Source organism: Sitodiplosis mosellana, unplaced genomic scaffold, assembly GCF_009176505.1.
Source record: "Sitodiplosis mosellana isolate CC-2019 unplaced genomic scaffold, AAFC_SMos_1.0 Smas_scaffold_6197, whole genome shotgun sequence".
In the NCBI taxonomy this organism is placed as follows: Eukaryota; Metazoa; Arthropoda; class Insecta; order Diptera; family Cecidomyiidae; genus Sitodiplosis; species Sitodiplosis mosellana.
This window is the reverse complement of record NW_022601438.1, coordinates 890,022-914,567: the sequence shown is the minus strand read 5'-3', so window position 1 is coordinate 914,567 and position 24,546 is coordinate 890,022. Positions and strand designations below refer to the sequence as shown.

Sequence of the window (24,546 nt, the reverse complement as noted above, 5' to 3'; positions counted from 1 at the left end):
ACCATATTGAATTAATCTAGTAATATAAACGCCGCACACATTTTTCAAATGCATTTGCTTGCGCGTTTGCTGCCACCAAAGTGAATTGCGCAACTGTATGCATCGGTACAAATCAAATTAAATCAATACAATTTCCTATGCAGTGAAATGTGACACACCAAATGGAAGAGAATAATCTGGGGGGGAATGAACAACACCATTGAAACATATTTAGAAGATGCGTTCGTGTGTGTGCGCACTAAATTGAGTACAGACAAAAAAAAAACAAATTTGATTTATTAGTCGTTAAATGAAATAAAAACAACAACATTTCACACCGTGTAGCCTAATTTCATCGTTAGCGCGACGCGATAAACGTCGTGCGAGATTTTTAATTCAGACATTGTGTCATGGCAGCTACCAAATCAATCAAATGTTTTGTGATTGGCAGTTTATGGATTTTTGATGTTTCATCATTGTTTATGCTCTTTTTATAAGACGGCAAGTTAATTAAATCGATGTATGAGCATGTGTTTGTGTCGAGTATTCGAAACGAATGTGCTTTGCTAGCACCGTTGCTTAGCATTAATGAAATGAACTCATAGCACACAACAAGATCGACAGGCCAATTTGAAATTCAGAACATCTTCGGGATCAAGAACGGTGTTGTGTCATTATCGACGTGAGAGCGGCAAGAATGGAATGGGAATGTGTGTGTGGGTCAGTAATTGCCTACATTTCAGGAGGTATTTGTGTGACAGCGTGTGATAACGACGCTCAAAGCCATTGCAAAATTCTCAACATTGCACAGAGAAGTTGATTGCGACTTTCATTCTCATTTGGAAGGCGTTTTAATGTTCTTTCGTTGCTTCTGCCACTATGTTGGTGCCATATATGACACACACACACACTGTGATTGCCATCACCTTCACTGTTCGAGTTTCCGATTTTGAATGGCAAAAGCCTGGCTATAATAGACAATAAAACATGATTAAAATGCCAGACACTTAAATCGGTATTCACAATGCCTGCGTTTAGTTTGTTCCACATTGTCGGAATGAATCAGTCTAATTTCCGTATCATTTGCTAGTCTTATGCATCACAACATCATTTAATGAATTGGAAAATAGGCGAAGAAAAACCAGCCGCTGTTGCCGTCGTCATCATTATGGCACGATGCACTTGAATTCGAATCTGAGTTGACATTAAGGTCGGCATTTTGAAGAAAGGACGCGACAAAAACCACACAAAATGCCAATTAATTATTTTTTTCTTCTGTTTCAACGCAATAATAAATAAGAATAATATTGAAGAGGTCATTTTTTTTCTTCTCTCGAGGAAAAATATCAATTTTACTATAGGTCAACTAAACATAGTGCGCCAACGATGATAATGATATTAGCAGCGAATCTGATTCGTGAACGAGGATCACTTACTAACCTGAAATCAAAAAAAAAAAAAAAAATAAATAAATGTTGTCTGCCTCAGATTGAGATTGGTTGGTATGTTTGGGCTTTCGCTAGCCCAAACTACCGCTGACCCGTGATGTTATTACACCAATTAAATGAGCAAAACTACTGTCTGCCGCTCATTTTAACGATGAAATCACAACTTTTATATGTTAATCAGACCCGTATATAATAGCAATGATGCTAACAGGTTGCCAAACCGGCGAAAACACACACACACACACACACACACACACTGCAACTCACAAGAAGCAATTCATATCTTGGCTTTTTTGTACGGTCTCGGTAATTTGTTGATGAGAAAAAGGCGTCGAACGGTCCATTTATCAGGAATAATCAAGTGCGCATTTGGCAACGAATTCGGTCTATGTTGTACATGTCAACGATTTTATGTCCAACACAAATTGATATTGGATGTTACATCGTTATTTATAGATGTACATCATCATTTTTCATTGAAATAATTTTCAAATTATGCTTTAAAAAAAAACCACTTGCGCTCAACTTGAACATTTTCTTCTGCCGAAACAAGAGAGAAAAAAACAGTTACCGAAAATCAAACCAGTTTAAAGAAGTATCAAAAATCGAGCACGTTGCAATTTCGTATCATCGCATTGATCAAAATGCATGCAAAGAACAGATATGAACAAAGTACAGATAACCATCAATTACATAAATTAACTCATGGGGTGAACGAGAAAAGAGAGAGAGAGAGAGAGAGAGAGAGAGAGAGAGAGAGAGAGAGAGAGAGAGAGTGAGACCAAGACACAGAGAGAAAAAGTGAAGAGACTGCCGCGGACCTTTGAACAACATGATTCATACATATCGCGTATCACGTATTACAAAAACAAATGTCCGATAAATTAAATTATGTTTAATGTCTTTTACTTGCGCGTTTGCCTGTTTCACGGCTATAATCATCTTCTTGTCGCTGGGAATGTAGTGTTGGTGGCAGCTGTATCAATAGCAGCATTCACGTATTAATAATAATAGTATGCGCAAAGCCACAACAAGGATGAAACAAAACGAGGAAAAGCTGATGGCCAATATATGTTAAAACACTAAATACAACAAATATGCCGCGCATTTGATCGCAATCTATGTTAGCAAATGTATGTTTATCTTATTACATTGTGTTTCTATGTCTTCTGGCTACTTAATAACGCTTGCTGTTGTCACCCATTCTCATTGATCGCTTTGGATACTGCAACCATACAAAATTTTAGTCGCTGTTCAATCAATATTACGGCAAAACACTGAAAACCAAAAAAAAAAAATAAATAACCAACACGCTGCGACCGTCGGCAACCAGTGGCTATAAAGCCCAAGGAAAGAAATGTTTTATTTTTAATTCATTTCGTTTCGATTTCCATGTTACCGTTCTCTCTCTCCTTCATTTAACAAGAAATCATCTTCACCACATAATGATTTCCTCGATGCTCATATTCGCTTATTTCTTCGTCATCAGTCCCTGATTTTCGGTTTTTTTCTCAAAATTTATCACTTAATGCAATTTGTTGCAATTTAATTTTCAATAAATTTGCCTGCTTTACCACACTGGGTCCTATGTGTATGTGTGTGTATGGAACATATTATTGATTATTGATTTAAAAAAAAGCGTTGAGAAATGCGAAACTAATTTCTTGAAATGTTTCGAGGCCATGAAGTGATTTAAAAGGGAAAAAAATGCAACATATAACAATTATATTGTCGTGGTCGTGGGCAATTTACATTGATCAGAGCTATCACGTACACTTTTTTTAAAGAATAATTATAACGATTTATAATTCAATTTCGGTCCCCATAAATGAAGTTAAAATGCAGTAAACTTAAAATTAAAACCGAACAGATTAAAATTTAAGATTATGTTTTTATTTCTTGAATATAATAATTAAATTTAAACGTTGACTTAATGTATCTGCTTGTTTTTAATTAAGCCAAACAATTAAAATGTAGAACTGCAGATATTGCCGAATTTGGTTACACTGAAGATATCATCTGAAATACAGTAGGCATATTAAGCTAATTTTGAAATACATATTCATTCAATTGTTTATTTTACGCGACCATATTTACCAGAATTTCATTGCATTCGTCTCATGACTTGATTGGCGCCAACTTATCAAGTCAAGTGTTTGAGAAATTGAAAAAAAAAAATGAAGTTGAAAAGAATTTAACAAAGAACTAAAAGCAGAAAAAAATGATTGGGAAACGTATTAAAATTACCGTTATGAAAAAGTCATGATCTTATTTTGAAACCTCAATAATCGAAAATAAAAACACACATGTTTAATAAATGCATATTTGCATTCGTTGTCTTGATTTATTTCGAACTTTAAATGGAAAAGGTGTAAAAATTAGCAATAAGAAATATAACGAAAGGCTTTTTGTACCGATTTCGATTTGAAAAATGTTTCAAAAGTTTGTGGCAGAGGATAGAGAGAAGGATGTGATGTGAGTTTATTGAAATTAGAATGCGGAAAAATATTTGGAAATAGATGATGTGAACTAAGTATAGCAGTGTAGGAAAGAGAAATCAATGTAAGGAATTCAATGGGTGCAAAACAATATATGATTGTGTCGATTGTGAAGATAGATGATTTGAAGGATTAGGTATAATATGAAATGTCTTTTGTTTGCTTCAAAAATTGTTTAAGATTTGTGTACCGTTCAATGATTTCGATTTCATTTACAGTACTGTGAAATCACTAGGATAAGCTTTTTTTTGGGTGGAGCAGGGAGGTTGAATATGGATAAAATTCCTTATTGAATCATTTAAATATATGCAAAAAGTATTTTCTAAAAAAAGGTAAAGCTAATGCATGTTTAAAATGGATGGTCTGCCGAAATTTCATCCGAATTTGTTGAAGGTGTCTTGTTGCTGTTGCTGTTGCTGTTGCTGTTGTTGTTGTTGTTGTTGCTGCTGGTTGAATTGATTTTGATTAAATCCAATCGGTTGATGCTGCACGCTTCGAATGTACTGCAGGGCTTTCGCAATCGCTGAGCGGTAATTGAAAGTATTAATATTGGAAATTAGTATTAATATTGGGAGTACGCACAAAATATGTGTGATGATTTTCAATTGAATTAAATCTGTTTATTTAGTAACCTTGTGGAATTGGCGGCGGAGTTGGTAGATGGGCGCCCTCAGCGCGGAAACCTAAAAAAACCATTGCGAAGAATGCATATAAATTACTGGTTTATTTCAACAGCAACAACAATAAATGTGCCAATAAGGTATGCAACAGGAGAGTTAATTAAACGCTTATCCGCCGATCATGATCATTAATCGTGGATGATGCATATACACGATCGTACCGTTCTCATCGGCGACATACGTAACCGTGATGGGCTGGCCCTCTGGGGATGTATAGCTGTAACTGAAAATGGCAGAGCAAACAAAAGGAACGAACGAACGAACGAACGAACGAACGAACGAACGAACGAATGAATAAAACTAACAACGAAAAAGAAAATCGATAGAGATCCCATATTAATGGACTGCTTCTTACCTGCCCTGCACAACTTGCGTTTCGATCTCTTTTTGGCCCAAGTTTTTAATGTAACCACGCGCCTGCTGCTGCTGACCATCACCCGATATGTAACTGTAAGTGTAGCTACCATCGTAATTCACATCGTTTTGATACGATGTGATAGGAACAAAGTTTCGTATTGGTTGCTGAAATAACTACGGAAGGTAGGCAACGCATAAATTTCTGGTGTAATTCAATTCTTCGCATTTCTCATTAAGTTCATTTTTTAAACAGTAAATACTTTTTGTTTAAGCTTCGAAGAAGGAACTTTCAATGCTTTTTTGTGCTTGATTTTTTAAAGGAGTAACCGCCGTTTGGCTCCTATACCTCCTAATACCGCTCCTTAAATCCACCACAAGTGCGGTAATTTCTTATATTTTACTTTACAGCGTCATACCTGTTGTTGTTGTTGTTGCTGTTGTTGTTGCTGTTGTTGTTGTTGTTGTTGCGTCTGAATTTGTTGATTGTAATTTTGCTGGGGTAATAGTTGCTGGTTCTGAGGTCGGTTAAATGCATTTTGATTAAAATTATAGGCATTATTCTGTTGGGGCAGTGTGTTTACACAAATAAAAATAAACAAGCACATCCACGTCGATATAAATAACTGAAAATGATCAAGTCGAAAAATGTGTCATGATTTGTTTTCCTTGTTGCATTTAATTTAGATCTCACGATAATATTTGGTTTTTGAAAGACAAATGCACAATAACTTTTTCTTATTTACCATAATCATTTTTATAACTCTCTAGGAAACTTCTCAAATTAATAAATAATCAAAGACGACAAATAAATTTAAATTAAATTTCAGAAGCACTTGATAACAATCGATCACTTCAATCACATCTAATTAAGAAATCAATTACTCTGCCACCATTCATTAAGTTGTGCAAACAAACGACTCAGAAAGTGACGAAAATTTCACACGCTCATCAGACCACTTTCGACTAGAATTTCTCTTTGTTAAAACTGAATCGACGACAAATAATTAAACGACTCTTGAAATTGAGATACTGCGTCTTAGATCAGATTCCAAAGCACAACTATTAGTGTTGGTATGATGATGGGTTTTATTTATATTGAAATACATGCGGCTAAATCCCGCCAAAATAGTCTTATAACAAAGGTGCGCACTTTGATTTTGGTTCAATAATCACAATAGATGGATTGAAGCAAGCCAAGCCGACGAAAGAAAAAAAAAAAACTCACTTCTCTCTCGCACCTACAAACCATATCCATCGAGAAGAGTAACAAAAATATTGAAGTAAAAAAAACATATCAAAATAACAAATAAGAAGAATGAAGCGAAAAAATGACGACATAGACACAATCTCATTAAGCGAATAAAAAATTAAGCCAAACAACAAGAAGAAGGCGAAAGATAAATGAAAAACCTATGAAAATGCTTTGATTGCTATGAAACGGCTCAAAGAGTTTGCCGTCAAAAGAAAAGAGAATTAACAAATATTTAGGCAGGCTAAGGTGTTTTTCTCTCAGTCCTTCGCATGTCTCATTTTCTCTCTCTCAGTTTTCTTTCGCGGCTGGTGTTCGCTACGTTTCATTCAATCGTGAAGCGCATATACTCATGGCAATATGGCTAAGCCACTTGCCGCAGTTGCTATCCGCTAGTCAATGTGCTATATGAATATTGAAAATATGATGTTCACCATTGTGTTATTTTTGATCCGTTTGACGCTTCAGAACCTTCGTAGGCGAGCGTAAAAATCTCGTAAAAATAAAATTGCAACAACAACAACAAAAAACTGCGATACACTCAACCTTTTTCTCACTCTAATTATAATATGTTTACGATTGGTATGAATAAAATAATTGGGTTTTCATATTTAAATGACAGCCATCTCGTCGTTACTGTGCCAATCCCAGCACATTCAGAAGGATTTAATCATCGCGAATGTTCATTTGTAATTTACAAATTTGCAATTTTTTTCCACAACTACCAACTGGAATTAATCAAGCCATGCCAATGAGTGAATGTTTATTGATTTTGATGTAGGTTGTTGTTTGCGGTATGATTGCATTGATTTCGGTGCAGTGCGGTCCGCTCTGGTCATGATGAAGTAGCCAGTTCAGGTTAAATAAAATCCACTTGCAGCCGTTCATTTTAGATGTTCGATATACGAAAAGCACTATTGGACATATAAAAAGACGAATAGCTGCCTCGGCTACATTAATTATAATCAGCACCATTGAAGTGCATCAGACCACTGCAATGAAATAAAAATATACACTTCATTCTTGCTTTGACCGGAGCCGCTCGTTGATTTTTGGCTGTGCGGCTTCACATGTTTGGCCAAACAATGGGTCCATTTAAAAGCAGCAACCGAATGCGCTAAATCACACTCACAACGCGTTGCGATGACACCAAAATCCATCCAGTAATTATAAGAATTTTCGGTCAATGCAAGCAGCGAATTTTTTCGGTTTTGAATCTTACGCAAAAAACGAAACAAATCAAATAACATTTATTCACTCGTTTGGTGAGTAAGCGAAGAACCAAAGGAAAACTCGCATTCAAACAATCAACAAGCCGCATCGAAGAGAAGAAGAAAAAAACACATGATTGAACAAAGAACAAGACGAAAAAAATTCACCAAAGATTTATGATTCGAATGATTTCATTTTTGTGCCAATTGCATACAAATACACGAAGGTCCGCCATCCTCTCATCGGTTGTGTGCCGAGGGGGAAATCATTCTTTTCAATTACTTTTCATTGAATAGTAATAGTTGGAGAAAAAGTAATTACCATAAAAAAAGTAATTGAAGTGGCATGACATTTTGGATGTAAATTTTGGTCAAAAATTACTTTTTTTTCTTCTTTCAATTACTTTTCAAATTACTTTTTCTCTAAGTATTACATTTCAGTGAAAACAGTGATTTCCCCCTCGATGTGTGTACCTTTTTTGTTGTTACTACTGTCACTGTTGTTCTCTGTTGTTCGAGTGTCTTCTTTCAAATGCAAATCTTAAAATTTATTATTTCCTAAACTAAATTCGATGGTGTACAAAATTTATATTTCACATCAATTTTTTACTGTCTAAACGCACCACCGCTGTCCAATCGATTCGCAAGTGTGAGTGTATTTTCGTGTGTTGGTGGCTGGTGAGTGTGCAACAAAGCATAGCATCGGCTGTTAGTTGATTCAAAACCGAATAAAATGGCCACAGAATGTGCCCTATAGAACATTGAATTGCATTTATCTGGTTCACTTGATTCAAAACGTCCGCTCGTACTCACACGTTTTCATAATATACAATACGCAAAGTGCAATCGAAAACAAAACCACACACACAAACACACAACAGTAATTGTCAAATATCAAAAAGCATTCATAGGCGAAGCTTTTCGACTTCATTTGAATTATATATATTTGATGTCAATAGATTTTATTGTGTGTGTTTCGTTTGGTATACCATTTGAATCGTTAAAGTTCAAATGAATTACCGAATTTGTCAATTAACACACAAAACGCACCGCTCCACCGAGAAATGTCGACCATTCACATCAAAGAAGAGAACACATTCAATCATTTTTCTTGTCTTCACACAAAACAAAATGCTGGACAATCTAACGGTATTTCATAATAATTATTGTTTTTTTTCTCTTGTGTATTGGCCAATGGCCATGATTTAAAATGTCATCGGAATCACGATGACAACGAAATATTTCGTTTGCATCAGTTTTCATAGGCTTTGCCAATGAACTTTTAATGTTTAACAAGTCAAACATTTTCGTAAAACACCATTGGTTATCCATTGTTTTTCACCGTCGTAAAACAAATAGACAAAACCCATGGATTCTTCAGCGACAAAGGAGAAAGAGAAGAAATATGAAATGCCGAACAATTGAGATAAAACGTGTTTAACAAAACAAAAATAAAAGGTGCTAAGAAATCCCAGTGTGATAGACAGGCATTTATTAAATTGAATAGCGACGAAAAAACCTTGAAAATAAATGAAACAATATTAATTAATTTTTTTTTTGCATAATATACATCTTCAATGAATATTCAATTAAATATGTTTTTTTATTTCTAATTTCATTTCTGAAATAGCAAAATTTGTATGGGAGGTACCTTTATTTCTTTATCGATTGACTTCAAACTTAGTAGGTTTTAATATTTTGTAAAATATGAAGCCAATCGGTAGAGAAATAAAGGTGCCTCCCATACAAATTTTGCTATTTCAGAGATGAAATTAGAAACTTTTGTATGGGAGGTACCCCAATTCTGAGTCAATTTCCATCAGATTGGCGCCAAATTTGGTTTGTTATCGGACTTACATGAAGAAATAAGTTTCCCGAAGTTTTATGACTTTTCGATCTTCGGAACATGATTATTGGATTGCAAGTAATTCTGATTTTTATTCATTTTTCACGTTCGCCAGCGCTTATGTACAGCTGTTTCTTATTTGTTGGTGGTCATACGATAGATCTGACTGTGGCCAAATTTATCTAAATTCAATGCTCTTTACGATAAAACTTTGAAACTGGCAAAAATCACTCTCAATTTGATGTATATTTAATCCGGTAGTTGGTGAAATCGACCAGTTTCAATGTTCATTCCTCATATGTATAGTTTATAAAATTCTAACCACTGCACTGATTCTAATGATCTATATATATATATATATATATAGAGCTATAGCGCGTTTGAAAGGTACTTCTCTCCACAATTCGGAGCCATTTTATTTTTGGTGCTAGCTAGTCTACAGACATAGTTCCAGCTTTAGATGTGTACAGAGAACGTCGATTTTCAGAAAAAACCTACATTAAACCAAAGTGCACTAAGTCGTGCCGTAACCTAGAGAAACGGAATATAGTTTTGAGATCAGGGGAAGGTCCTCTACAACGTAGTATGGTCCGTTTTGCTCGCGCAAAAACACCGTTCATTAGTGATAGTCGCTTTATATTTCTCTTTCGATTAATAAATACTTCCTGTTGATGTGCCGCTTAGCGGCACCAAACGACTCAATTATATTCCTTTGATACGTTGATATTGGGAGGGACATAATTCATCAGCTTGACATTTGACCCGAAATCGATTCATGGCAATAAGAGTGGAGCTATTTGCACAATTCCCTCTACAATTCACTCCTAACGAGTACAATTTAATTTGTATAATTATTGTGGATTTTGATTCGCAATTAGTTGCGTTCAAATGCGATTTAATATGATTGACGCGATTCAATAATGAAACTGCGTTGAAATAGTTGTACATAAATCAGTGTGGTGATCCGTGGATCCGCATGTACTGCTGCTGCTGCCAACGAAACGGTCAAGGAGCTGGATGAAAAAAAAAACACTAGAAGTGTGCTCAGTGCTCTCTATGCACGGTGTGTGTGCACGTAGGGTGTTTTCGGCATCGTTTAATCAAAAAATGGTATGCCTTATTCGATAGATCTCAGAATTCTGAGTCGATTGATAATATTTTTTGTCGCGGATGGACTTGTTATGACACTTCCCGAAGCTGAAAACAAAAACAGTTTTATTCTGAATTTCCATAGTAACCTGTGACAACCAGATTTGATTTGAAATTTGAAAGCAAAAATTTGACAAGAAAACATAAAATTGAATCTAGTTGTCACACGTTACTATAGAAATTCAGAATAAAACAAATTTTTTTTTTAGTTTCGGGAAGTGTCACCACAAGTCCATCCACGACAAAAATGTTATCAATCGACTCAGAATTCTGAGATGTATCGAATGAGACTTACCATTTTTCAATTGAACGATGCCGAAAAACACCCTAGTGTGCAGTGTACAGTACACCCATCCGAACTCTGGCATTTATTGAACTTGCTAATACTTGCGGGCGGAGTAAATATTGATTGTCACGAATTTAGCGTGCAAGTGTATTGATTCGATTCGTTTCGATTGGATTGCATTAAATCCAATTTGGATTCGGTGTGGTTGCAATTTCAAAAAAAAAAAATGACGACGACGATGATTGCATCGCATCGATAAAATGTACAAAACCTTTTGGAAATCATTCAATAAATTATAGATTAAATCGACAGTAGAAACAGTCATTATTTGATTAATGCTTCTAAAAATAATTTGTCCAGTATTTATAGAGATAATGTATCGAACGTTTGATGCAATGAATTCAAGTGGTCATTTCATAGTTCAAACCATATGAAATATAAACAAACGGCTTGCATTTCATTGATTTGACGAGTCCAGAAGTTCAGGTAAAGTTGAGTAAATTTTCGACGCATATTACAAATGAAATATATTTAAAGTAAGCTCGATGGTCTGGTATAGGAGCAGATGTGAAGAAATCAAACGATGAAAAGAATCATTTTACCTTTATGTAAAAAAGACCGTTTACATTACCGTTTAACCGAATCGGATGAGTTGCGTTATTTTTTCGAAAGGATTTTCGTTCAATTGCTGTGAAACAATTTTTCTTCGATGTTGCACAAGTTTAATAAAAATTGAAAGCCTTCCATCGGCGAGAAATCGATTTCGATTGAAAGCATAGATGATGGTATCGCATTTGACACGAGTGCAAGTGCAAAAACACGTTGAACACATGGCAAATGAGCATCACGCATTCAACGCCATCTCACTGCTTTGTTAAACCGCAAAATCATATTGATTCAACGGAACGTGATACACGATGGTTTTTACCTCACTTCGAATCCATTCGATTTGTAATGGACCTGCCATAGATGTCGTTCATTTCGGTGCATCATTTAACTGCGGGTGAATCGGCTAGAATACCACGCTAAATGCTTTGCATTCAAAGTCGAAAGTCGAAAAATCACACATCCAAAATCCAATCGCGATTATTATTAAGCGTTCACTGCATCTATAAATATCTCTGCCTTCGTATCGATCAGCTTGCAGCGAATCATATCGAAATTACCAAAGATAAATCATACAAATGAATGTGCAAATTACATTGCTTTTACAAGTTGTTTTGGTTTTAGTTTTTTTTTTTTTATTTCGTGTGTGTACGCTTTTCTTTTCGGTTCGTTTGCTCTCTCGCTGTGTTTATGTGTTGGTTGGGTGTGGTGTTGAAGCAACAAACGATGAATGCATCAGAATTAGACATTTCGAGCACGTGAAAAATATGCGATCGCGAATGCTCTCAACACACCACCGTTCAGCTAAGCAGAAACTGATTATTTACAGTTACATAGAATGTCGAGTCGTATGCAATTCAGATCTCAATGTGGCATTTTGATCGTTTTGATTTTTCCATTTGGAAATTTAAAAATGTTCTATGGTTTCAGCGGTTTGATTTAAATCAAAATTTTGATTGCTCATCATCGACATTCGGTAAAAAATGAATCAGTTCTATTGGATAAATTCACTTTTGATCACCTGAGTATCTCCTTTCCGCTGTCAACACATGCATTCCGTTTACATTCGTAACACATTTTAAATTCGTTGCCGATGCCAAAAAAAAAAAAAACAATGAAGTGACCAAAAATTCGCACACTTCAGCTAAACAGATGAATCAAATGGCACGAAAAAGATGACGGCCGAATGCAGCACATCTCACAAATAACAGAGCTTGGTATTCAATTTGGTCGATTCAATTCTCTTTTTTTTTCTCTCGTCGAAAAGTTTGTTTCCAATCCATTCCTTACGGCACTCAATGAAATTGCTATACATTGTTACAATAATGGATTATCGAAGCTACATCGTTTGTAATTTGTTTCTTCTTCGTGTCGTCATTTTTCCCTCTTCAATTGCCGTTTGTTTCGATCGTTTCAATCGTTTCAATCTCGGTGCATTTTTGTCTGCCCACTTTTTCGTGTCGGCTCTCGATGTGTTGTGTGTGTGTGTGTGTGTGCTGAGCGAGAGATGCACTCAACAGAAATTCTGTGTTGCATTTAAATTAAATCACAAAATCTCTAATGTCGAATAAATGCCACAGTCATAAATCATAAGTGGTTGTGTTCCATCGTGTTCCGCGCACATCGCAATTCGTACACGTGACAATTTGTTAAAAAGTCGAAAATCACATTAACTAACCAGTGATTTCGACAAATTGCCAACAAAAAATGCCGATGATGCTCTCTCTCTCTCACACACACATTCAATTTATCATCGTCGTGTTTTGACTTCACGGCAAGGCAATGCAAGACAAGTCCACATTTATATACGCGGTGAACACAAACAACCAAAGGATGAAATTATAATGGTTCATTAGAATGAAATGCTTTCGTACGTGTGGCATACAACAATACCTGTTCCGCCTTTTAGTAACAATGAAATCAACCAATGGAATGCGCTGTGCATGCTCACTGATGACTCTATTGATATTTGCACAATTTTGGGCATTTGCTTCGAACCAGAAAAACAAAACAAATCTATTGTGTGTGTGTGTGTTTTTTTTTTTGCCACGGATCATCAGTAATTTAATATATGAACAACAATAAACAGAAAGTTTTCCGTGATGTAATATATATTGCATTGTTTTGGCAAAGAAGCTTCTAGTATAACGTCATTAAGTGAGCACAACATTCCTTGAAGCCGAGTCAATAATAACATCAGCCTAAAAGTGGATCGATATCAACATATTAAACCAACGGATCTAATGCGAAAGCCACGGCTCAATATGATCAGTCCATAATAACGGATTGACTAGCGCCGATCATTCAATGTGCACTGTTAAATTGCCCTAGAAGATACATATATGTATGCATAGGCCACGTCTCGTTGCAATCAAATGCAAAACGAAAATTAAATAACGAGAGAAAGAGAAAAACCTTCAAGGTGTAGTTGAATAATAAAATTGCCATAAATTAAATTAACGGCCAATTTATACGAACTCAACAAACAAATTTTTGTACTGGTCCAACGGACTGCTTCGCTTATTTGTTTTGTTTTTCTCCTCGTATGCGCTGGCATCTATACACACGTTGCACTACATTTATCAGTTTTGATTGACAAATAGTGTGAATGGCGGTAAAGTGTGGGAACGGCATAAGTATTCAAAGCGTCAAAATTATCATGCATCAAGCGAATCGAATGCCGCGTATTATCTGACCTATTGCAACAAATTCACCAAGCCAGAGAGCAGCAGACGAAGCACAACGCATAATATTAGGTTCAGCCGCGCTATTCTATTCTTAGTTGTGACCGCGCTCACTCTCGATTGTATTGGAATTTTCATTACAGTTAGCCTTGACTCAGTTCAGCCAAACGGAAAATAAAGCTTCCTTTTCATCACACCTTTTCTATAGCACCAAGCACATTCACTCTCTATTGCAACGAACAACTTGTAAATGATGTCGGTTCAATCATCGCCATTGTGCATCATGGCGGCCAATTTTTTTCTGCCCTATGTTATACCATTCACAGAACATTCGATGATTGCTGCTATAGAGCCGCTTCCATTAGCCAAGTATCATGTTTTTGCTCTGCTTCCAATCGTCATAATGCCAACACACTCTACACATTTCAGCTGATTATATATATTCATTTTAGCTAATTCGATTTTTTGATAAAATTTATTGTATTAATACTGTGTGTTTGACCAACTAGCCTGAAAAAGATGCTAATAGCACAACCAATTATCTCATAAGCGATTCAACCGCAATGACATGAATGTGAAATATTGATACATTTCATTTTTTCCCATTGAATTCAATTTCAGGGGAGAGAGGGGTTTATTAATTTAATTTAGTTTCGGGCTCTGTATACAGATTTTCAATTCAAATTGATTTAGGCACGAGCTAGCAGCTTTCCATCGTCTTGAATTCATTTTATGGTAGAATATTCTCATTTTTTCTCATCAAAATCTAGTGTTCAATCAGAAAAGCTTTTGAATGATTTACAGTCAACACGTTCGCCATATTCATTAGATGATACCTGTATATAGTCTGCATCATTTTACTATGTAGTATAACATTTATTTAATGGCTAAAAGAAAAAAAAAAACACATAAACGTTGACAATTTTCTGTATGCATAAGTGTTCTTCTCTCACTCGTTCTTTTTTGCCTCTCTGTCGATATTTTTTTTCATCATTTTACGAACGTTGGATAATATATTTGTCTAGATGTGCAACACGCAACACGGTGTTGTCAATACACCGCCTTCGCATTCGTTTTACAAATTATTATTGTTGGTTATCGCCACATAAGCCAAACATGAAACGTGTGCAGTTCGACGGCAAGTTATGATTGCGTTATTTTGAACATAGAGACATGCTTTTGGTGTTACCGTTCGTCATCGTGCAATTAAATTGATTTATATATTTTCGGTTGGTAACCGAAGGCTCAAAACATTTGTCATTGTGTGTGTTCAAGTTCCAGGGGAATATCTTAATCAGAGAGGGTTTTTCACTCTGCTGCTCGATCTAGTTGACAGCGGAAGTGCGAAAAAATCAAATTTTCACGATTTCCTGCCACCCGGCAAAATTCGAAGAATTTTTCAAATATTTTTTGTCGAACATTATTTCTGCACAGATTTTCCATAGAAACGAATTCCATCGCTCCATATCGCATGACGGTGAATATTCACCATTAATCGTATGAATAAGCACATTTTGAACGCGTGAGAATTTGCAAACGATGTCGGTTGGTTACGTTTATTTTTTTTTTTCTCGTATGTGTCACATCTTGCAGATGAGATGGGTTTTGGCGTGGATAGCTGACGCTATTTTGCTATTAAACGGATTGATAGTCAAAGACTGCTGAAAGAATGTATGGCTCGAAAGGCTTTTCTTTATTCCCATCTTTTTTTTTTGTTACAACAACTTCAGTACGTTCGTTCGGTCAATAGTGAATTTTTCAATATTTTTCAATAAAAATGCGATGCAATTTATCGTCCACAGACCAATAGACGGACAACCGACACAGTCGGTCGGGTTTCGGTTTTATGGTCGATTGCATATCTCATTTCAAGTTGCATACAGTTAACGGTTTCAAAAATGTTCAATTCACATTGGACCGATGTCTTACACAATTTACGTTTTTTTCATCATCGGCCTTTTTTTTCGTTTTCCAAAGTCTTTTTTTGGTTCCCGATTTTCAAATGAGATGAATGCAGACGGGCGCAAAATTGATATGGAAATCGAATGCAGCGCATCTCCCAAACAAATAAAACACAATTGTGGACGGAAGATGGGCATAACAAAAAAAATATTCAAACACCGAGCGGAAAAAATTGAGCATTTGTGTGTATTTCTCTATACAAACGGCTTTTCAACCCGAATAATTCCATAGTTATTAATTTTTAGCTTTATTTTTTTTCAGCCGATGTTCACGGTGCGATTTGGAATATACAAAAAGCAGCGATAAAATAAATTTCCGCCAGCAAAATGTGTAAATGTGTGAACGTGGATGTAACAAAGGGATATTGCAACTTTTTTGACCAGAAAAAACGCCATCTTACGTCGTGCCCGTAAATTATTTTACTGTACATTTAGATGGTAGAGCTTGAACAAAAGTTCGACACTATGCATAAACTTCGAAAGAGCTTGATAAACTTGATGAAATACATATATTTTATGGTCGTTGCAATACCCCTATGGGATTTAACCATTTTTTTTCTGGTATAATGCTTGAAGTGTGGCTAAGTGCGAAGCGGCGGGAAAAAAATAATGTCACATAATAATTTTAATCCGTTACAAAGTATTTAGTTGGCGAAAAAATAAAGTCGTCAGTGACGCTCTGCGTGAGACAATCGCAAAAATGACGATGATCCACCGGCAATGGTCGTCTGTAGGCGGTGCGTGGCTTTGCCATTTTGTCAAATCCTCGCACACATCGTAATATATTTGACTTTTGGCTAATTTGAAAATATTTCACCCAGAATAATTACACGGAATAAGTTGTACGCTGTGCGGGCCGTATTCTTGAGCACAGTTTTCTTGCATAAACAACCTTTATATCTCGACTCACACTCCGTATCAACGTAACAGCATGTATGTATGTAATCTTGTTCTCGCTGCGCGCTTCGGATTGTTGATGAGAACGGCATTTTGAGCGTGCTATTGCATTTTTTTTCTCTCTTCATTCTGCATCAAGAGAGTAATCTAGAAGTGATAATAAATTGACGCGACATTAACGCAAATAGTTTGTAATAAAGTGGTGAATGCCATAATAAATATTCCATAAATTAATACATAATAAATTTTGATGATCGGCATTCACTGAACCAAGTCGATTTTCTTTTCCATATCATTCCTGATGTTCGTGTGCCGACGTTTACAAAATGATATGGCTGATTCGAGGCACATGGTAGAGGGTGAATAATGGAATTATGAACGGAGCTTAATCGGTGATACGTGATTGGGCGCGTTCAACAGATATTGGCACGTTTCGCTTTCCATTTGATCCCGAATTTGGAAATTCATTTTGGAATTCAGTTTGGAAATTCATTTCGTTTTCTCTCTCTCTCTCTCTCTCTCTCTCTCTCTCTCTTACTTTTGGCTTTTGTTAAATTAAATGAAAACTAGCGAATAATACAAAAAACATGATCAACAATAATATCGAAATGAAATTTCACCCGGAAAACAATCAAATTGAAACGTGTAGTTTTAACAGCTGTTCACTGTTTGACACATATATAGAAACAAAAAATGATCAGTATTGTTCTGGGTAGAAAACTGCACGTCGTATTGCGTTTGCTTATTACTTATTAGTCTTATAAGATGAAACTATATTATTACTCATTACTTTTTTGCATTAATATTATATCTTGTAAGTATAGTTACTAGAATGTTATTAGTTGAACGAGTCTTATTACTCACTCATCTTTTGGGCGCAAATCAAAAACTTTGGCCAATGGCATGTTCTTTTTTCTTACCATTCTTCGCGTTTTTTCGCGAAACTGATTAAAGATAAGTGATATTTGTCTAAAGCAAAGTTGTAAAGGAACTCGAGCACTATAAATTTGCCAAAGACATCAAACCTCTATCTGTTATCAGCATCGCGAAAATTGTGACCGAGCGCGGATCATTACACATTTTTAGTCGTTTCTTCTGAGTTTCATCACTTTTCGAAGCAATTCAGAGGTAAAAATTTACACTCTGGAAGTAAATACTAAGACTGGTAAAAACTACTGAAATACTGCCTAAACTGGAAGTGAACCCTATAGTAGGTGGACCCGTCCTGGTCCAATGTGTTATGGAAGTAAACTCCTCCAGTACTCGCTTCCCACGGGAATGCCAAATCGCATTATTTTCGCAAATTCCGCTCGGATCAGCCTCAAATTGGACTCGGAAAATTTGGTTGCAAACCAATAACTTGACCGCATCTTATTACTGATATATTTCATCTAATAACTATACTAATAAGAGGTCATGCATCTTATTACTCGTTCGACTACTAACATTCTAAATTTACTCGCTAGATATATATATATATAAGATTGCATCTTATTACTAATTATTAGAAGTTACTAGTGATATGTAGTAACTATCAGTGATGGTTTTTCGTTAGCCAGCATTGTCTTAGCCTTGGCTTACACCAACAACTGGTGTAAGCCAATTGTTAGCCAGCTATCTGTGTGAAATGAGTACATTCAAAGTATAATAATTTTTTATTTGCGTATTCTGATTCAAATCATACAAATTTTAAAAAAAATTAATATATTTCAATTAATTTTCAATTTAAAAGTCATTTTTATAATTTGAGTTTTTTTTTTTTTCAAAAACTTAATAAAAAAAATGTCGATGTTTGGATTCATTTAAACTCTGACGTGGTGATTTAAATGTCAGTCACAAACGTCAGTTCAGATGATTGCGTTCAGTTCATACTGAAGTTTTTTCACTGGTCTACACATTCGTTAGCCAGTATACACTTATGCGGCTAATTAGCCAGCTAATTGGTTCTTCACTGGTAACTATCTTATTAGTCCAAACTATATATCTATGGGTGAGATTGAGAGTAGTGTATGTTTCATTGACTTTGTTACGAAAGAGAAGAGCAAGTTTCTGTCGACTTAAAAATGGTTAAAAGCGAGTATGTTCGTTTTTAGCGGGTCCTCGCGGTTTTTCACGGTTTCCGCAGAACTGATAAGAGATAACAACTTGGTGTCTTCTGCAAAGTTGTAGCACTCAAGGTTTTCTATAACATTGCTGAAATCAGTTATCTCTTATCTCTAATCAGTTTCGCGAAAAGCGCGAAAAATGATAAGAAAAAAAAAGTTCTATATAAAATTTGCTTTTGTATGTGCGCGATTTGCACGCAACTGATAAGAGATAAGAGATATTTGTCTTCAGCTTAGTTATAGAAGACTTCGAGTACTACAACTTTGCCGAAGACACCATGTTGTTATCTTTTACCAGTTGCGCGAAAACCATGAAGACCGCGGAGGCTAGACGGTACTACAACATACTCTACTTTAACGCCAACAGAATCATCAGAAAACATACTCGCCTTTTCAAAAATATAAACCGAAGAAAAAACATACTCCACTCTCAATCTCACCCATAGATATAGTGATTTTTAGTTGCTTTTTAGTTAACTTATCATTTTTTTTCGAAGAGATTGTTCTCTGCTTTTAATATCGAGTCTTCAAATAATCGTTTTGAATAGTTATGATTCGAATGCAAAATGGCTAGAATATGGCTTCCTTTGACCTTCAGACTTTACATCAGATTTTACAGCCTTTTTCATGACCCAAGCAATACACAATTCAATGTATATTCTCGATGCTCTTTGTCTCCTTCTAAAACTGATTTTGATATGCGAAGTGAACAGCAAAAAAAAACGACTGTAAATTGGTGGGAAAAATATTGTCAGTTTGAATCGAAATTTGAAATTCGCAACGAATCCAAAAATTAAAATGTCAAACGAAAAATGTGCAAAATGTTTTTTTTCCCAAACGTGTTAAGTGCTCATGATTGGCTTTAATTGAATAGAATTCATAATAATATTGATTATGCTGCAGAGTATGTAACAAAAACAACAACAACAGATGAGAAATATAGACACATGACTTAAACGTGTGCTAGCACATCATTCTAGAGACGTGCAAAATGGCTATTACCACAATTTTGTTGTAAAATGATTGATAAAAGTAAATCGATTTGTGTTTTTCACACTGACAAACCATCGCGCGGCAGCAATTGAGTAGCGCTGGGCACATCTCTGTGGCATAATACATCGCCGCCACATTTAAATTATAACTGAGGCGCGGCGAAGCACTGATGTTCCCGATGCCTAACACCACACAATGCTGTATAACATTTCAATAAAAACCGACTCGACGATGACCGTAGGGCATACATTTTTAGCTGTTGCACGTAATAGTTGTAATTTTTCAGAGAGCGAGCGATATGTATATCCAATTCACTCAATGGTGTGTTGCGTTCAAAAATTCATATATCCATTCAGAGAGAGAGAGAGAGAATGTCTATTTCATATCTGCTCTGTTCTCGTTCGGCGAATTCAAATGCGAAATATATAAATTGTTTGGCTTTGAATGGATGAAAATGAAAAATGTTACATGGTGCCTGGCAAAAGCCACCCAGTTGGATTTGGAAAAAGCGTTAAGCCATCGAGTTGTCGCCGATGTATGTCGATTAACCGAGTTCCAAATAAAAGATGAAGTAGAAAAATAAAACTGAGATAGAAGGATCACGCGAATGAAACGACTTGACGTGATATGATATACTAGTTATGATGACACTCTATTTGATTAGCATTCGTTCTCCCTCACTGTGAGAGTCTCACATTGCCTTTTACCAATTGAGCATCGCCAGACACGTTCTGCAATCTGCATTCGCATTCACATTCAAATGAATGATCAATATATTCTACACACAAAGTATTCAAGAGCTGTAATCATTCGAAGATCGCTATAGTACGGTGAATTGAAGACGAATGAATGTCAAAACAATGAAATAAATTAATAAGCGATTTATTAGCAATTAATATATGCCGTGTACGCGGATTATGTTTCGAATTCAGAGTTTTTTTTATGAAAAGTTTCTGGTCAAAAGTTCATCTACATCGTTTTTGTGTCTTTTCTTCTTTCAATCGAATGTAAGTGATTGTTGCACATTTATAACTGCAAAGTTTAAGGGCAACCAAACACATTGCATTTAATTTGGTGGTTTATCGATTTTTATTCGATTTTGAAATTATCTGGATACTGTTGCAGCGCGCGCAAACTTTCGCTCTTGTCTGCATAAAATTTTGTATTTTGTTCGAACATACGAAAAAAATGAAGAAAAATTGCCGAGAATTGTGCAAGATTTAAGTGAGAAATTTGGTTATCCGTTGTCATCAATTGGAAGCATTTCAGTGGCAGTGAATTCAACTGACAGATTAATAGCTGAATGTTATGGATCGTCGTTTATTTCTCGTCTCTCTCCCTCTCCCTCTCTTTTTCTTTCGTTCGTAGCAAATTCAACCTTAAATTGTCCGCATTATTGCTTGACACTTGTGAAATGTTCATCAAACACCGCGCAATTATTAAAAAGGTGATTGCCTCTCTTCTGAACTTGTGGAGATTCAACGCTAAAACGCTAAAAACTCAATGAAATGTGCTGAATAAATTGCCACCTGTTTTACTTTCAAATTGGCTCTCCTCCACAAACTGAAAATATTCATAAAACATATTCACACTGGCATCTATCTGTGTACCGAAAAAATACCTCTGATTAAATTTCGTGAATTTAATTTGTTTTGTACATTGATCGAAGACCAATTATGTTTTGTTTTTTTTTTTTCTCATGGACGCAATTTTTGCAAGTGAAGGAAAACCGTATCGTTTTTTTTCGGCTATTTGAAAGCAAAATGATCACATTTTTCTTTTGCGAAACGGCACACAAAAATTTGTGTTTGATGCGAACATAGTAACATTCCTGGAATGAGAACGCTGAAAAGCAAAACAAAACAACAACCGTATGAAAGAAGAAAAAACAAGTCTTGATTTTTTAGTTACTTAATCTATTTTGTTGTTTCACAACAAACTATTTTTTGGCGCACTACATGAAATGTATTTCATCAAAGTAATATATTTATTTGCAAAATGAATGACAAGATCTTGATTTGATTTCTTTTTTGAAATATACTGCCTTTGGCTTAAATTTAATAAATAATATGAGCTTAGAATCTAAAATCACTTCAATTCTGTCCAAGACTCAGAAATTATTATACGAAAAATTTGTGTAATTTTTAAACAACATTTGATAATAAAAATTTGATTGGCGCTTCGAAATATTGTGCACTTATTTGTCGTTGTGCATCTGTTTTAAATTAAATAAAAAATATGAGCATAAAATTCAAAAAGCAGATTAGTAGCTCTACATTTCATGTAGTGCTAAAAACACCAAACAAATCGTGGACCTTTGAATTTGTCTGCTATAATTAATACGCGAAAAATAAGTTTCATTCTTATTGTCGCTTGTGCAACCGCTATATCTTTCCTCTCTCTCTCTCCCTCTCTCCCTCTTCAAATGCAGTTCGAGCGATTGGGCAATATACACAATGCGATTTCATAATCGATGACAATAGACAATTGCATTTTGACGTACTAATGGAGGCGATTCGAGATCAAATGAAGATTTTTTGTTCGAAAAATTGAACACCACACCGTGCGCACTGAACAACAGAAATAAATTCAGTGAATGTGATTATAAATCAGTCTAGCAATTGAACCGCGAAAAGCAAATGGTTTTAGAATTGTGAAAAGCAACAAGTAACAGACAGAAGAGAGAGAGAAAAAAAGCAGATCGTTGTATGTTATGAGCTGGGCATTCCATAAAGGTGTCAAACGAACACGAACGAACAAAAAAAATACTCAAATTTGTTCGTTCGTTCGTAAAAATTTAAATTATTTCGAACGTTCGTTCGTTCGGGACAATTTTACGAACGAACGAACACGAACACAATTTTGTTCGAAATTTATTAAAAAGTTCGAACGTTCGGGAAAATTCCGAACATACGAACAATTTTCGTGTGTTCGAAATTTTTTTATGAATGTCGAACGTTCGATTTAAAAAAAAAATTGAAGTACCAAGTTTTCAAGATTTTTTTTTAAAGAAGATGCCATCTCATTCGACTTTTCCGTTTCTCATTTTCGCTGTTCTTTCTTTCTCTCTTTCAAACTTATACTCTCGCTCTCTTCACCTTTTTCCCCTCGGTCTTCGTTTGCGTCAAATTGATCAAGAATGAAGACGATTCAAGCGTTTGCTAACTTACTGATTTTCAAGCATTATTTCTGGCCAATTGAATACCATTATTGGACCTGACTTTATTGACAATCAGAGTTATGAAGACAATTTTCTGTTTCACGTAAATTGATCCTAATTCCACTGGCTCATTGTTTCGTGTTCCATTCATTCGCCGCGGCCACTGTCACAAAAATGGGAAAAGCCTTCTTGCATTTGGCACTCAAACGAAAACTAATTGTGTTGTGGTATCCGAAACCTCGTGAGATGACGGCGATGATATTGGACGGGTATGATTTATAAAATCAAATTATGTGATCACGAAAAATGTAATTTGTTTAAAGTAAACGAAAATAAAGAAAAATAAACTTCTAAGTCATATATCGATTCGTTCGTCGCACGATTTCCAACATGGAATTCAGTTCAAATGGAACAGTTGAACGGATTATGTAATGAAAAGAGAAAAAAAAAAACACCCAGCTCTAATCGATGGCAACAGTATGTATATGGATGAGCCTCAGTGATGGGAAACGAGTTTTCACTGACATTTTGTAGTTTGTATCGCCGCTCAAGAAATCAAAGAAAATTGAAAGTATGTGTGTGTGCACTTTTTGAACCATATGAAAAATTAATCATTTCTCGACACAACACCACTGAATCCACCCAAAGTAAGAATGCATGCAAGAGAGATAAGAAAAAAAAAATGCACGGCTGAAACATGTTTTGATTTGAGTTTTCAATTTAGCTCATTGAGTTAATCAATCTTTTTTTTCGATGTGGCGAATGTTGCTTTGGGGCCGGCTATTTCTTTATCATCACGCTCGCGTTTTAAGGTTAGGAATTGTTCACAATTTTATTGAAATTAATCGAGTCCACTTTTGGATAATTGAAACGACTGTGCGCATCGCCGTGTGCAACGTTAATCATGTAGGTTGGTCTGTTAATTGCATCGCAATACATTATTGAATTATTCGAAGGATGTTTTTTTCTCACATTTTTTTTCGTTGTTTGTTGTTGCGTGGAAATATTTTGCGTCACATTAATTTGGATGCGGTGCATTTGGATTATTGGGAAATTGATACAATCGAACACCAAACCATCATGATTCATTTCCACTCATCTGAGCGAGCTCGAGAAGAGCTGGAATGTTCAGCACACACACACACACACCTCCTTTCTTTCGATGTATCGATTCATCAGTTAATTACGTGCTTGAACCGAACGCGTTCCATAATTACAGACTGTTCGAAAAATTGAGGCAACGTGTGAATGTGTCAAACATATCATAATATCTGCAAATTTTTCCTACTTTTGAGACACACACTCACAGCGTGTTCGACATCGATTTCTTCTTCTGCTGCTGCTGCTGCTGCATCAGACAAAGTAAAATGATTATTTAACGGTTCTTTATACACACACACACACACACACACACACACACACACACACACACACACA

At 35.5% G+C, this 24,546-nt stretch overlaps 1 protein-coding gene across 1 annotated transcript; it reads right to left on the bottom strand.

Moving 5' to 3' along the window:
* Positions 1-3,745: 3,745 nt before the first annotated feature.
* Positions 3,746-5,714, bottom strand: LOC129577075 (endocuticle structural glycoprotein SgAbd-2-like). Its single transcript, XM_055463538.1, has 5 exons — positions 5,706-5,714; positions 4,961-5,136; positions 4,767-4,828; positions 4,558-4,608; positions 3,746-4,448 (listed from the first exon to the last, which is right to left on the bottom strand). The coding sequence occupies exons 1-5, from the start codon at positions 5,712-5,714 to the stop codon at positions 4,300-4,302; spliced, it is 447 nt and encodes a 148-aa protein (XP_055319513.1). The 3' UTR covers positions 3,746-4,299.
* Between the last annotated feature and the right edge of the window lie 18,832 nt (positions 5,715-24,546).

What these genes read in the sequence shown, in the direction of transcription:
- LOC129577075 (XM_055463538.1), bottom strand. An exon ending in ACGCAAGTTGTGCAGGGCAG is followed by an intron (nt 4,829 to 4,960) that starts GTAAGAAGCAGT and finishes TGCCATTTTCAG; the next exon opens with TTACAGCTATACATCCCCAG. An exon ending in GTATGTCGCCGATGAGAACG is followed by an intron (nt 4,609 to 4,766) that starts GTACGATCGTGT and finishes TGGTTTTTTTAG; the next exon opens with GTTTCCGCGCTGAGGGCGCC.